The sequence below is a fragment of the Larus michahellis genome, chromosome 6 (genome assembly GCF_964199755.1).
Source record: "Larus michahellis chromosome 6, bLarMic1.1, whole genome shotgun sequence".
In the NCBI taxonomy this organism is placed as follows: Eukaryota; Metazoa; Chordata; class Aves; order Charadriiformes; family Laridae; genus Larus; species Larus michahellis.
The window spans coordinates 24,889,581-24,904,315 of record NC_133901.1 but is presented as its reverse complement, the minus strand read 5'-3'; the positions used below and the strand labels follow the sequence as shown (position 1 = coordinate 24,904,315).

At 40.7% G+C, this 14,735-nt stretch overlaps 1 protein-coding gene across 2 annotated transcripts in view; it reads left to right on the top strand.

The window, feature by feature from the left end:
• The window catches only part of SLC9A9 (solute carrier family 9 member A9), a 213,083-nt gene extending 205,404 nt beyond the window's left edge, over nt 1–7,679 (top strand). Inside the window, exons 15-17 of one of the 2 annotated variants that reach the window (XM_074590233.1) lie at nt 262–367; nt 872–1,035; nt 2,808–7,679. In XM_074590233.1, coding sequence (XP_074446334.1) covers nt 262–367; nt 872–1,035; nt 2,808–2,829 — 292 coding nt within the window. In that variant the 3' untranslated portion in view covers nt 2,830–7,679. Of the gene's footprint in view, nt 1–261; nt 368–871 lie in introns of both variants that reach the window. The other variant, XM_074590232.1, reaches the window with a different exon arrangement.
• Nucleotides 7,680–14,735: the final 7,056 nt, after the last annotated feature.

Genomic DNA, 14,735 nt, shown 5'->3' with positions numbered 1-14,735 from the left:
TTTTAGCATTTGGGCGGAGTTTTTTTTTGGAAGGGGGAGGGTTGGTTTTGACTGGTGGTTTTTTTGTTGTTACTAAAAAACATTAGACAAGACTGATTACAGGTGAATGTATGCGGTAACAGGTGGGTAAAGAGATGGTATTTTCTATGTTTCCATTTGGTTAGATGATTCCCTTATGCTTTAAAATGAAATCTCTTTGTCCAAGGGAGAAGAGTGTTAACATCAATATCTGTATAGGAAATATTCTTTAACAAACTTCAGATACCTAAAACCTATCTTAACCCACGCTGGTCCACCTCTCACAACGACATTACCTGAATGGTGTAATCCTGTTGCCAGGCTTCTGACCAGCCCCAGTGCATATGGCGTAAGTACATACCTTGGTTAATTGTATTTAAGGTGTAATCCAAAACCTGCCATACTCAGTGAAACATTTTTTTAGAGTCCTTTTTCCAAAGCTTATTACTTTTAAGGCTAAGAATTATACAATTTCTTCAGGGGTGTAGAGAAGAGATCTTGGGAGGTGCTGTGCTACATTTTCAAGAATAGCCACTAATATTGCAAGCTTCACGTGAGTGACATGTTCTAAATTATTCAGCCAGATGCTGAAAGTATTGGCTACCCATCAGTGATGTTTAAGCACTGAAATTATCTTAAAGATCTGAACAGTAGGTTATGTTTCTCAACGCTGCTCAAGAGCAGAACATAGTAAGCAACTATTTGCTTTAATCAACATCAAGATACTAAATTAACACCTGAAACAAATAACAAAATAAAAGTGGAATTTCATCAGACTTGTTCTTCATTTAAGCTTTAGCAAAAAACCTCCTCAGTCTCCCTTCCACTGATATTTTTCTTTGTTCGAATACAGGATCAACTGAAGGATGATGGCACAGATTATATCATAAATAATGATGAACTGACTGAAAACTACGAATCGTCTGCTCACATACCAGGGCCAGCACAGGACAGAACAGGCTTCACCCAGGCTACAGGCAAGGAAGATATTCATGAAGGAGACCTAGGATTAGGAGGGTACGAACTCCAGCTTGAACACACTGCGGGTCAACCCCAGATGAATTCACTGGCATGAACAGTGGAATGTTAATCACAAGAAATAAGACTAAAAGAAAGAAATAAGAGATACTATTAGTGAACAACAGGCTAGAAAGTGTACTAAGCACACACACAAAAAAACCCCACAGAAAACGTAGATTTTACCAACTGTCTGCTCTGCCAGGAAAGAGATTACCATCATCCATGTACCTACAACAATATGCAGGGTTTCTGACTGCAGCAGTTTTTAAATAAAAAGATGTAGGACACTCTCACTGTAAATCCATTACAGTCATGTTTTGTCTCAGCACTTGACTGGACCATGCCCCTCACATGTACACAGGCCTTTGAATGTTGCTTACAGTCTTTAATCAGCTGGAATGCAGAGAAATAGCTTCTTAATATGTTTATGCTCACGTGACAACAGCAGTTTTTATACAGCTGTTCCTGAACAGATCTATAGATAGCTACTACTCCAATAGCCATTACATTTATAAGGAAGAAGCAGGAGAATATTTGCCCAATGAGTATGGGATCTAAAAATACTTAAAACATGCATCACAGCACCTCAGTCTTAATAAGTCAGGCTCACAGTATAGACTTTTCCTGAGAACCAGCCCGACATATGTGCTTTCTAAACGCACCTTATAGCCTAGTCTATATAAGAGGCTGCCACAAACTGAACATTGATGGTAGGAGTCACTGAAGTCTATGAAACCAGCAACAGAGCCCCTTTTATTGCTGCACAGAATGGGCATGACCAGTGTTTAAACAGCAGTTATTCCGCAAAGCATTTGTCATTACATCTTTGCAGTACATGAAGCTTACATGCTGGGAAAAATTTTGTTGTTTCACAAGATCATTCCAAATATATGCTTTGATTTAAGGAGTAAAGTGTTTCATTTTTTATTGTTCAAGGAAAGCAAGTTGTTTCTAATCGAATGTTTCTGCAAAACAGCTATATATTAAGACCAGCTGCTCCAAAGATAAGTTTTTCCATCTCTCTATTTATGCTGGGCACTCAATGTCACATTAGTGATGAGGACAGTGGTGGCTAGATATAAAAAAAAAACAAACAAGAGGAGAGTTGAGCTGTGCAAGTACTAATTGTGTCTGCATAAACGCAGTAACTGGATAAACAACTGGTCAGCCATACATACAGCTAGCTGCCACATACTGTTATCAAGCATCAGCACAGATCAACTTTTGCACATATCGGCTAAGTAGTGCAAATACATGCATAGAACCAGGCTTTTGCTAGAGGCACGTGCCTTTTCTCACCACATGAGTTTCAACTGTGTATGATAATGTTCCTGCTAAGAAAGTTAAACCACAAGGAGTTTTTAAATAAGGTCATTCTTAATATACAAAGACAACAAGCAAGCAAGAAATTTGTAATCTATAAGAATAAAAATCAAGCCATCACCATGAATGATCATAAAGCTGAATAGGTCTTGATTTCACCACAGATGGAAGCTGAAATACAAACTTAAATATAATCAAGTTTCAGTCATTCTTTTCCAGGCTAATTAATTTTTGGTTAAATGTGACTCTAAAACAGCTGGTTTAAGCATAAATTTGAACACTGGTGTTCTATATGCTGTTACAAAATATCAGAAGCTTAAACTGGCATCTCATTTTCCCCTAAACACTAATCAAAGAACTTCAAAGGATCTTAATCCCAATGTGGTTTAAAACAAATAATATTCAGGCATGATAACAAGTTCTGAGGAGAACTAATGAATTTCCAGCTCCCTGCTTTGCCTTGTTTAGCTGCATGAGGTGGGAAGAGATGCGCAGCAGGTTGCGAGAAGGGATGGAGAATGGATGAAGAGGTAAGGTTTTCTGGCCTGGTACTGTGCACCCTGCAGCATGCAGAAAGAGATAGCAAAGATAACAGGAGGCGGGATAAGCAGGTGGAGACACACTGCAGTGAGGCAAATATGTGGCAACACAGTGAGGAGGTATTACCATGGACAGGCCCTAACAGTCCTGTTTTCAGTAGGCAGAGTTTCTGATTTCAATCTTCAGAAGTACAGAATGCATGTCACCAGGCTACATAACCTCCTTGGGAAGGAAGGATCCCAGTCCTTCGGTTATAGTGCAAATCAATAAACTGCTGCAGTATTAAGATGCAAAGCTGTTTTTCACAACTGCTACATGAACTGGAAATGACAAGCTCTTCACCAACAGCTCTGCTCTCAGATTCCACCCTGAAATGCATCCTGCAGTATACTCTACATGGGTTTTACTGATTTATTTATTGTGCCTCTGTCCAAATTTGTCACACTTATGCAATGTGATAAATGGAGAGCTCTGGGGTTTGAAATTCTCTTTGTAGTCTGTGTGGTGAGTACACACTGTTCTGCCTGAATGCGTTAAAGGGCAACTAAGTAAAGAAAGTCATCTCTTGCAACAGAAGAGTGCATACTTCACATCCTCACAGGTCAGATTTTTGTGATAAGACTGAAGAGGCCAAATTGGTGATCCCAGCAGGATGGGTATTTATCCTCCAGGACCATGCTCAGCAACCAAAGTATTATCAGCTTTTAAGAAAATTAGTAATTTCATGTGCAAGCAAACCCAAAACTTCTACTAAATAGCAATAGTCATCACTATTATCCATTACACTATTCAGCCTTGCCATTTCCTAATTTTAAGATATTCCTTTCATGACATGCAAATCAAGAGAGTTAAAACAACATTAGAACAGATGATATATTTGTATTCAAGGAGAAATTACTGGCAACTAGTAATTCTGCACGACTGTTTAAACAGAGTAATGGATGTTAAGAGAGGTCTTTAATGTCAATTTACAGTTCATACGCTGGAGATTTAAACTACTCAGTATCACACAGTGTTTGACTGAATGTGCAAGTCACAATAAATGAGAAGCTAGTCTTCCTTTTTGAGTTAATCTAATAAAACACTGTTCAGAAAATGAAGTGTAAAATATGTTGTCAAAATGCAGTGCCTGCATACTCAGAATAAAGGCCAAAGTGTTAGGAAAGATGGAAATCTGCAATACTGCTAAAGCTTTTAGGTTTCAGAAGTAGTAACTGTAATTTCATACTGAACTGCTGAGATTGTTTGGCTAAGGTTGGAAGCAGCAGAATGAATCCTGGCTATACAGCAGAGACAGTCCAAAGAGGTACTGTACTACAAATATCAGGTCACTATGATAACTTTCACAGAAAAGCGCAACATTTAGTAACCTCAACAAAAGTGGGGGCCATTGGAAGTAAACATTTTTGTTGCTGTGTTAAAAGTTCAGACTTTTCCATAGTAACCACATTAGGGCTATCTTCAGCAATGCGATTAACCCATTGTGCATAACTTAAGCCACTAAACTAATTGCATTGAAGCCATAAGAGCAGTTCACACCCTTTCCACCTAGTAACTTATGTGCCTTGCTGGGCTGAGGATAGTTGGTATAATAGGTCTGCCTTTCCTTTTGAAAGCTGGTCTGTATTTTGCTATCAGCCACCAACTAACACTGAGCCTGTAACATCCCAATTGCTGTGTATATTTGGGTACAACAAAAATGCAGCAATATACATAAGTCTATTTCAGAGGCACATGAGCATTACACGCCTTTATTTCTGAGACTGAGAATTCTTGGAGTACAAATATTAATTATGGATTTCAGAGAACAAAGAAAATATTCTGAATACTCACTTTAGAGATTGAGAAACTATTTCTTCTAAAGACAAAGTTGTTTTTCACTTACTTCCTTCTAGCAGAACAGAAAATAGTCCTTTTCAACATCTTAAAGCAAACCGGTTCTAAGCATTTTAAATAACTTAACATGAGCAAACTCATCTCTGACAATATAATCCCAACAGACATAAGTTCTGCTCAGTAAACTGTGAAAGACTTGTCAACATTTTTATTTCATAAACAGTCTTTCAAAACTTCAAAATTCTCCAGTTAATCCAACGAAAATGTTAGTTTAACCACAGCCTTGGTCCCAATACCAGTCAATTTTCAGATCATGAAATCCCCTCCTCCTCCTAGCTCAGTGATTAGTTTTTATGGCAGATATTACTGTTCAGGAGAGTTAGACAAAACACCTGAATGTGTTTTTCCTTGAATATTGGCTTGTTTTTTGGGTTTTTTTTGTTGTTGTTGTTTTTTTTGTTTGTTTGGGGTTTGTTTTGGTTTTTTTACATCATAATCACACGCTTGAGTGCAAGTTCCAGAACAGTATGAAAGAAGACTTTGTCTGCCAATGCAGTACTTGTCTTTCTCTTTATTCATCCCTTTCAAGTGATTAAGGAAATAGGACAGCCTAGTGCAATGATGGACATCAGCCAAGCAAATATCCCCTTCAACAGCCTGGTGGTGCAAGTTACACTTTCAGATTTAAAACAACCCACTGGACATCCTGGCATTTGTTAAGAAGCACAGACAAGTTCTCCAAAAATAAAACATAATGTCTGTCAGCTCCATGGTGGCAATTAACGGCCCAGATTTGTCTTTCCCACGTGAAAAGTACAGGTACTTTCCTACAGTTAACCCAAAGCGTGTCAAGCCTCCAACTCCAACTTTGGCTCTGTTCTTAACAGCCCCTTAGCACCATCAGCATGGGCCCACTGCAGCTGCACTGCTAGAAAAGCCACAAGCCAAGACTGTCTCTCACTTCCATGGAGTTCTACTGGGGGGAAAAAAAAAAAAAACCACACTACAGTCTTCAGGTTTCCAATTACACCCTTCCAGCTTTCCCACTGTTAACAACCACATTGATTTCCTCTCACACCAGCGCACCCTGGCTCTGGGCAGTTTTCCCTCTGCACACCAGAGGAGACAAGTGCTGCACAAGCTCTGCTGCATGGTACGTATAACAGAAGTGATTCTGCTCACAAATCAGACTTTTTTTTACCAGTGTCAGAGAAGAGGCAACATTTTCCCCACCTAATTCAGTGTCACCGGTCAACATTATTCCCCTACAAAAATCAGACCTGAGGTACAGAAAAACAAATATTGTTTCAGGCCTCAGAGTATCCCAAATCTGAGCAAGTCAAATCAATATCATCCTTCTGAGGACTTGGCAGGGCTTGAAATTCAGGTGCCAGAAGCAGTAGACAATACCCAGGAGTGTTTTCCAGATACTGTTCTACATCATTCCTTACCACATAGCTGTCTGCTTCTGTGCGTGCTGCAGCAAAGGCAGATGGACATAAATAAAACACTGTTACTTTATTCAATAAGGATTTGAAACTAGAGACCACTATGCCTAACAATCTAAACACTTAAAGAACTAACCTTAAGTCATGATTTTAGGCATTATGCAGGCCTAGGACAAGTTATACACAAGTGACTTGAAACAGGATAATATCCCATAAGCTTAATGAGATTTTTTTTGTTCCAGAGGTACAGTACCTTCTAAATGTAACCCAGTACTTTATAACATATGCCTGACTAGAAATGAAAACATAAGAGAGAAAAGGAAATGAATAAATGAAGGAAGGAAGGAAAGGGGGAGAATCAGTGCCAAAGATAATACTCAAATTGAAAAAGATCAGAAAGATATTCATAGCAACTGCAGACTAAAACCCAAATTAAGTATTTTCCAGTAGCGTGAGAAACTAAGAATTAGTTTGAAGACCATTTCTAAAAAAAACTTTGCTAGAGGCATATTCCTGACACTACTGCATTTTAAGTCTTAGGCACTCCATAGACCTAAAGGGAGCCACGACCGCCAGCTGAAGGTTGACCAAATTTAAAGAAAATGAACAAAAAGGACCCAGGGTGAAAGGCGAATCTTTCAACAGCACTGTTAGCAAAGCAATAAAAGCAACATGAGTCTGCTGTTTGCAGAAGTATGGAAAAACAACTGAAGATATAAGTTCCTCAGTCTTCCTTATTTCATTCCTCTCTCTTTCACCAGCTTTTTTTTTTCCCCTCACCAAGTTGTCACTTTCATCTTCTCTGGTTTTCCTTTATTTTAAGATGAAAACTTTACTTCCCCCACCCCTTGGGCTAGCAAAGTTTTATGAAGTCCTTTTCCCTCTTCGCTTGACGTCCACACCCAACACAATTTTAATAGCTTTTCAAAAAGAAACCGATATGATGCAAGAGTGCATGAACTATACTACTTCTACTCCAAGCAGAGATCACAAAGACAGGTGGGTCAAACACATGGCAATATCCTTTAGGCACTTCCCGATGCCTAGTAAAGTTAAAAGCAAGTGCTCATAACTTTACAGGAACGAACAGGAGCAAAACCCCTTAAGACAGGCCACAGAAACCAGTCTCAAAGGCAGAAGTAACATGGTTTCAGAGCCAGTCAGCACCAGAGCCAGTCAGCAACATCATATGAGCAATCCGTCTGCATGTTCTTTTCTTATAGTAAGGGTGAGACTAGCTTACACCCACTGCTGGGGAGGTGCCAGCACAGACAATAGCTGCAGAACGCTGATACACACCCCAAATCCAAACCTGCTCTCTTTTCTCACTTTAGTGCATAGTCCCACAGCCTTGGGCAGCTCCTGGAGGGAAAGGTCCCTCACCCATGGGAGGGCTCACATTTATCTGCAACAAACCAAGCAGAGGCTTCCAGCTGGCAGAGTAGGAAAAGTGGCATTGCTCACTTACCATTTCATGGTGCAGGCATGTTTTCCTCCTGGTACTGAGAGCCCTGCTGCCGCTGTTCATTTGAGAAGTGACTGGAGCGCTTTTTTGAGTGGAAGCTAAATGTGAAGAGGGTGCTTGAGACAAGTACTGTAGCTTCTGCTGAATGAACCATGAGGCCTATGCAAAAAAAATAAAATAAAAAAAATTACTGTTCTGTTTCTTACTCTTTACTGCAGGGATCTGTCTGCAAACACTGAGACCCTTATTATTTACAGGAATCCTGGATGAGGATTTCAGTATACAGGTAGGAACACAGAGACAGATTCCCCGACTTTTAGTGTAGTTCACTTTTAAGTTGTTTTTATGTCCCACCTCAAACAGAATTCTTAGGAAAACTGGTTAATTCCACAGACACTTGGCACCATTTTCTGAAACCATTTAAACCCTGGTTAACAAGGTTTATTAAAGAAAGAGAAACAGATTCACTGGTGCCTTTAAAAATAGCTCTTCACTGATTTAAGGTGTCTCTTCAAAAGATTTAGAAATGGTTGTATCATGAGTATCATCTGAATGACCTCAATAGACTTTTATTAGGTGCTTTTCTTAAAAAAACTCACAGTACACAATGGGAGTAAGGAAGACCACTACATAAATCAAGACTGTTCTTAGAGCTTCCCAGATGATTTCTAGACCTGTCAATAACTTCTGGTTACTTAGAAAGTTATTTCAGTATCCCTCAGTCTGCTGCACTAGCCTGCTGCTAAGCGGGTGACCTGAGCCAGCAAACAGCCTGTGCAATCGCACTGCTCCAGCCTCGATGATTGAGGCAGGAGAGATCCAGATGCGGTCCAGCAGTACACAGCCTCCCCTTTGCCTTTCTGTCCTTTGTTTCCTACGGGAACCTGATCAAGGATAGGTTGGAGCAGTGTATAACCACCCCCAGTTCATCTTCACTACTAAATCCATGTATTTATTATTACAAGGTTGTCCAAAGATTTGCTTCATGTTAAAGTGAGCCAAGATTTTTTAAAACTAGTCTAAACTTAACCTCCTAAAATTCATAGGCTAAATAATTTAATTTTTGGAAGTAATTAATAACCAGCAGCTCAGTGAAACCTATTGCAGCCTTAAAGTCACACTGAAACTAGCCCATAGGAAGTGCCAAAGTGCTCATTGCTCCCAGCAGGACTTGTAAGACAAGACTGCAGCATGAAACGCACCTTGATCTGATCAGCACAGTAAGGTCCCTACTCCAAGAATGAAACCAATTTCCATTGCAGCATGCCTCAGCAACTGTGTAAGGAGTAAACAGTGCTAACCCCCTCCAGGCCATTGCTGCTGGGCTGGTTTGGGTTGTTTGGTTTTTTCCTTTTTCTTTTTTGAAGTTGAGGCTACCCAGGGAGGCCCAGGCTAGGACCTGGGCAAGCGTGAGGAATGATGACCTCATCTTTTGTTCAGCCTCTCAGCCAAGGCAATGTGGAGCAGTCTGCATGACTTCTCAGGAGAGCCAGGATTTGTGCGAAAACCCGGTGTGTGTTGCAGCATATTTTCCCATGGCTGCTCCAGCATATGGCTTCTGTACAATTTGGTCTCTTACTCCTAACAGTCTTAGTTGATGAGGATTTTCTCAGAAGCTTCCTGTACAGAAAGATATCACTTCAGGATGCAGTAGTGCAAGGTTAGAGGTGTGGTTGTTGGAGATAAGCAATGCCTGAAGCTCTTGGATTCTTTGTCATTTTAACATCCAGGATATACTCGTGTTGAGAGCCCTGGTTGGGACTCAGTTTATTTAGACTAAGCTTTCACCATCTGTTCTTCCAAATTCTGAAAACATGAAGAGAATATGCTCCACAAGCAGCTACACACACAGATGAGATCTACAATTTATATTGGGATATACTGCATATAGGGAAAACAGTTCCTAAGATCTATGAGGTTTCTCCTTCAGGTGTAAATTGAAGATTGACACTCTAATGCTTTAATTTTGCAGCACAGTGAAACAATGCTCTAGTTTACATGAATTTGCCAACATGCAGCTCCGCAGCATTAAGTGGAGGCCCAAACTCTTTACAACTAAGGCGGCTTATAAGATTTTCTAATTAGAGATAAACTGTCCAACCTCACTAATACATCACCTACCTTCCCACAGTCCTTACAAAGAGGTTTTGTATTATCTAGAAATTAACATCTCTAAATAATTAGCAAGTTAAGCTACAGCTACAATATAATTTAAACAGTTTCAAGCCATAGCCACATGAAGAAAATTCAGGGCAGTAGATATTCATGCAAGTACAGCTCCTGGCCCTTATTCCTGACTTTTTTGGCCTACTTCCACCCACCTGACAAATCATGCCTCAACAAACTCTGCCCCAGTTTCCCTAGACATTATAGGTACCAGTTGCCCATAACTATGCTGCAGATAAGGCATAGGAGCTTCCCCAGAGCAGGCTTCTGTGAAGGCCTCTCCAAAGGGTGACCTGCTCCGCCAGCTCCAAAGGGTGCAAGAGCCGGGCCAGACCCTGCCCACACCTGCATGGACAACAGTCATCCCAGGAAGACACAAAACATATCATTCCTGCTCCTCTCCTGCAGGGACTCATATTTCCACATTTTCCTCCAAGGTAAACTGGTTTGACAAGAAGCCACCACCATTGAAGACTGTAGAAACAAAACACTTATTCCCAGCACTTATCCCCAGTGCCTGTCATGGTGTTATGCTGATGCTTCCCTGCAGATGGCAAACTGTCCTCCTGCACTGGCCGCTGTCCTTCCTGATGTCTTCAGAAGGGGCAGATATGCCTCAAAACCTTCCAAAAAATGACATATGCCTATGAAGGTGAAGGTCAGCAGGCATCACCCCTTTGAAGGTAGCCATCAACCTTCTTGCCCTCAGAATCAGTCATGTCCTTTTTTCCCCTTCTATATACAAAATAGTCTTTCTTGTCTCAACAATGCAGACAACTGGGAAAGCCAGTGCAAGAGTTCACAGGACAAAGTCAGAAAAACAGAAAGTTGATGCTTCTCAGTCACTTTTACCTTCTCAGATTTCTCTAGAGCAATAACAGTATTAGATGTCTGGTATGACATTCATTGATGGCCCATTTTCTGCACCTTATTATTTCATTTCCCCTTGGACAGTCTTCACCTTTGCTGCTCCACTGCAGTGCTGTCCATAAGCTACAGAATTCAGAGTGACTTGGACATAGTTAAATTAGCTCTCATTGTTGCCGGGTACTTGCAATAGAACTGATCAAAAATACAGCTCAGACGTTTTGCAGTAAAAAAAGCACCTTTACATCAAAAAAAAAAAATCAAGCATTGCACAATACTGTGCTGATTTCACTAAAAGCTCCAAGGAACAGAACTCAGCATTAATCATTTTGATTGTTGCTTTGTTTTGGTTAAAGTTTTGCACACTTATACCCTTACTGCATTAAATATTAGTATAGAGGGATATTATTTGACATTGTGTATTATACCTAAATTCAAAAGTATATTTAAAAAGATTTAAGTTATGAAACAATACTGGTTCAGGTCCTCATAAGAGATTTTAGGTTTTCATTCTAGTTCATAAGCGGGAAAAGTTTTCAGATATAAGGATTTTTTGTGTCATCCCCCCTAGGATTAGCCCTTATAAAAACACTAATTTGTCTCCTTGAACCTTGGCTAACAGAGTCTGCTTCCAGGCCCAGAGCCCAACCCCTATGGCCAACAGCCCCGCTGGGAACACAGGACATGCACAGGGCTTCCCAGATAAGAAAGGACAAGTATCTCCTTGCTCCAGCAGCGACAGGGTAGTAAAGAATGTCATTTATCACATGAACTCCAGCAGTCTCAAACCAGCTCACTTCCTCTCTTTGCTGGCTCCCTGGCCGCTTCACCCAAATAAGCTCCATCCCACTACAATAATCTTTTTCCATGACAAGGCCTCAAAACCCCCAGAGGTTTAAATGGGAACATGACGACAAAGCCAGGAAACTCACACTAGTTAAAGGAAGGACAACCATCTATTAATATGTTCATGGGCAAAAGCATCTGTTAAACTGGAGTTAAGCCTGAAATAAAGATTGTGTTAAAAAAAATTTATGAATAAAAAAAGAAATTGCTTGCATAAATTATTCAGTATGAATTAAACATGCAGCTGTACATAGCTGGCAGATTTCTGTTAAAATATAAAATCATAAGTCATTCATATAAGCTGTCCATTTGGCAAACACATTCATTTTATCCCCTTACAGAGAAAAGAAAGATATTTTCATGTATCACATTCTCTTTATGTCAAAAGGAAAACTATACAACAGGAATCATACATTTGAGAGAACTTGGCAAGTTCCCCAGGTTTGCAAAGTTGAGGTTCTGGGGGTTTTTTTGATTCGATGTTGTGTTTAAGAAAAGTTCCAGGGGAAAAAAGAATGCATACAAGAAAGTTTATACCAAAAGAAAAAAAACTTTTTTTGAAGAGGCAAAGTATATGAATCCTTTCCCCAGCAAAAACTCTTCTGTTAGTATGAAATCTGGACTTCTACTTTTTGGAAAAAAATGCTTTGATTTTCTTCAAAGTTTTTACCTTGGACTTTTCTCAAATTGATAGTATGATTCCAAACTAAAAAAGTACTTTCAAACCAAACAGGGGGATAATTGCTTTTTCCCATAAAAATCTAGTACTTTTTATTGCTCTAGAGAAAGCTGAGAGGGTAAAAAGTGACTGAGAAGCATCAATTTTCCGTTTTTCTACAAATTTTTTTTTCCATTTTAAATCAATTAGAGCAATTAGTAAATTTTAAGACTTGAAATGGCAATCAGTTTCAGGGAGACAAGAGGAGCTAACACAGACATTTCTAACACTCAGAGCAGAGGTAGCCCTGATCACAGAGGGGGTCCCACCAGCACTGTGTCCCAGTGCCGGAGGAGGGGAAGGGAAGGAGCAGGAGCACTTGCAGACTGCAGCTCTGCCTGCCCAGCATGTCGCCAGTGGGAAACACACCCATCTGCCGCCAGAGCCGGGCCACCCGGGACTTAGGTGGCCATCTCCCACGAGCCTCCCACCTTTATTTCCAGTGTTGACAAGACAGATGTTGCTGGCAATGTTCACAATAGCCCTGTGATACATAACTTTTAATCATCCTGTTTCTCAGATGCAAAGTGAGTATGGTTCCCTTAGGGGAGGGGAAGGTTACAGGGACCCAGTGTGATCTTAATTTCAGATCTACCTGCTGAAATCTTGATCTGTGCACAAGTCCAGCTGCAGATTTATCATTATGTAAGAAAAAGCTTAATCCTAACTGATTGTGCTATGAAAGGGGCTTGCCACACGCAGTGACAGTTGCCCTGTAAATGCTTCCCTTTTTGTGGGGCTGCTTTTCCCTGTCTCGCATCAGTGGCTTGAATTCAAATACCTAAAGCTGGTTTTACAGCAATCCAGAGAGCTGAACAGAGCATATGTCTGGACAGTGCAGCCAATTTTCTAATGCACTGAAAGGACTATTGGTTTTTCCGAGAGAATAAATCCTTCTGACTAGAAACCTGGTTTGCTTTTTTTATTTTTCCTTTTGGATGGGAACCAGTTTGACTTCAGGAATTTAAGAAGTCAGGCAGCAAATATCAAATAATTTTGCTGATCTTTGAACTTAAAGCAGGTATCATCAAAAATATCCTGTCTGCCTTTCACCTTAAAGCGCCACCTCCTTTATATCTGGGGAGCAGATGAATAAACAAAGCCTCCCCTTCACCTCATTTTGGGGGAATGTAGGTTAGAAAGTTTACCAGGAGAGGCATCCCAGCCACATGCCACTGGGCATGCGTCTGGCCTCCTTGCCAGTGCTGCCAAGCGACCCAGCCATGGGGAAGGCTGCACTTGCCCTTAACTGAACCAAATCAATGCTGTGGTACAGGGAGGCAAAGCTGGGAGCAAGCCTTTGGAGTCACCTTTTCTGCTCAACTGGAAGATGGGCCCAAAGTCAATACATCAAGGAGAAGGAGGACAATGGACTTGAAGGCACTGTTGTTACACAGCTGAGAAGATAGTAAGAGCAGTTAGAGGAGAATGTTTCTGAGACAGGGTTTATTCACTGATATTTTCTTGCCCACTGAACCGTTATAACTGAGAACATGCAATTTAGTGCATTCCTGCGCCATTTCCTGGCCTTCAGCAGTGAGGGGCACAGAATGAGGAGCAGGTTACTAATGGTCTTGAATTACCTCTTGAACGGGATAACACCCACTATTGGGGGTTGGGGGGGGTGTTTTTTTGGTTTTGTATGTTTGTTTGTTGTTTTTATTTTATTATAATTCCCTCCTATCACCCCACCCCATTCAAAAAATTGATGAGGGAAATTCACAACTTGAATTCATTTAGTCTCATTTCAACGAAGCATCAAATCATGTTTGCTGGAAGCAATTACGGGCAAATCAGCAACAATTAGATAACTGAGGGGTCCCATTTACTCCAACAAAAATGTGCTGCTTTGCCCCTGTTGTATGATAAACTGTAGATAGGGTGGGGAGCCTGTGTTCAGACAGACAGGCGTTGTGGTGGGTTTACATCAGGACTAGCAGAGAGCCAAGACTGAACGCTACAAATAAAAGCTGACCCATCTGATGGGAGCAGATTGCATAATAGGCTGCTTCTTATTCCTCTTGCAAAAAAATGCTGCACACAAGATTAGAGTCACACTTTAGGCAGAACAGGCCCTGTGCTACAAGTCCTGGGAGGAGACAGGCCCTACCCCAGGAACCAAGACCTAAATAGTCTCTACCCCAACTTTGAAAAGGTTGGAAATCCCAGCTTGAGTCTCCTAATGCAACTCCGTCTTTTACTATTTCCCTCATCTCTGTAGCCTTGTTTCTGACACAAGGCGATGCACCTGATCACCAATCTGACTCCAGATCTCCTCTAGGTACTTCAGCTTTCCAGTGCCAAAGGGGAATATTAACATTAAAAAAAAAATCAAAATAAGTTATTTCAAAACCAGCCAATAGTTTTTCACGCTGTTTCTTAAACCTGAAGCCTTAGATGCCTACGTATACCCATAGCTTGGAAAGTACTGCATCATTCGTGATGAGGAACACCGCAATGACCCCAAGTCTCTGCCACACATGCCAGC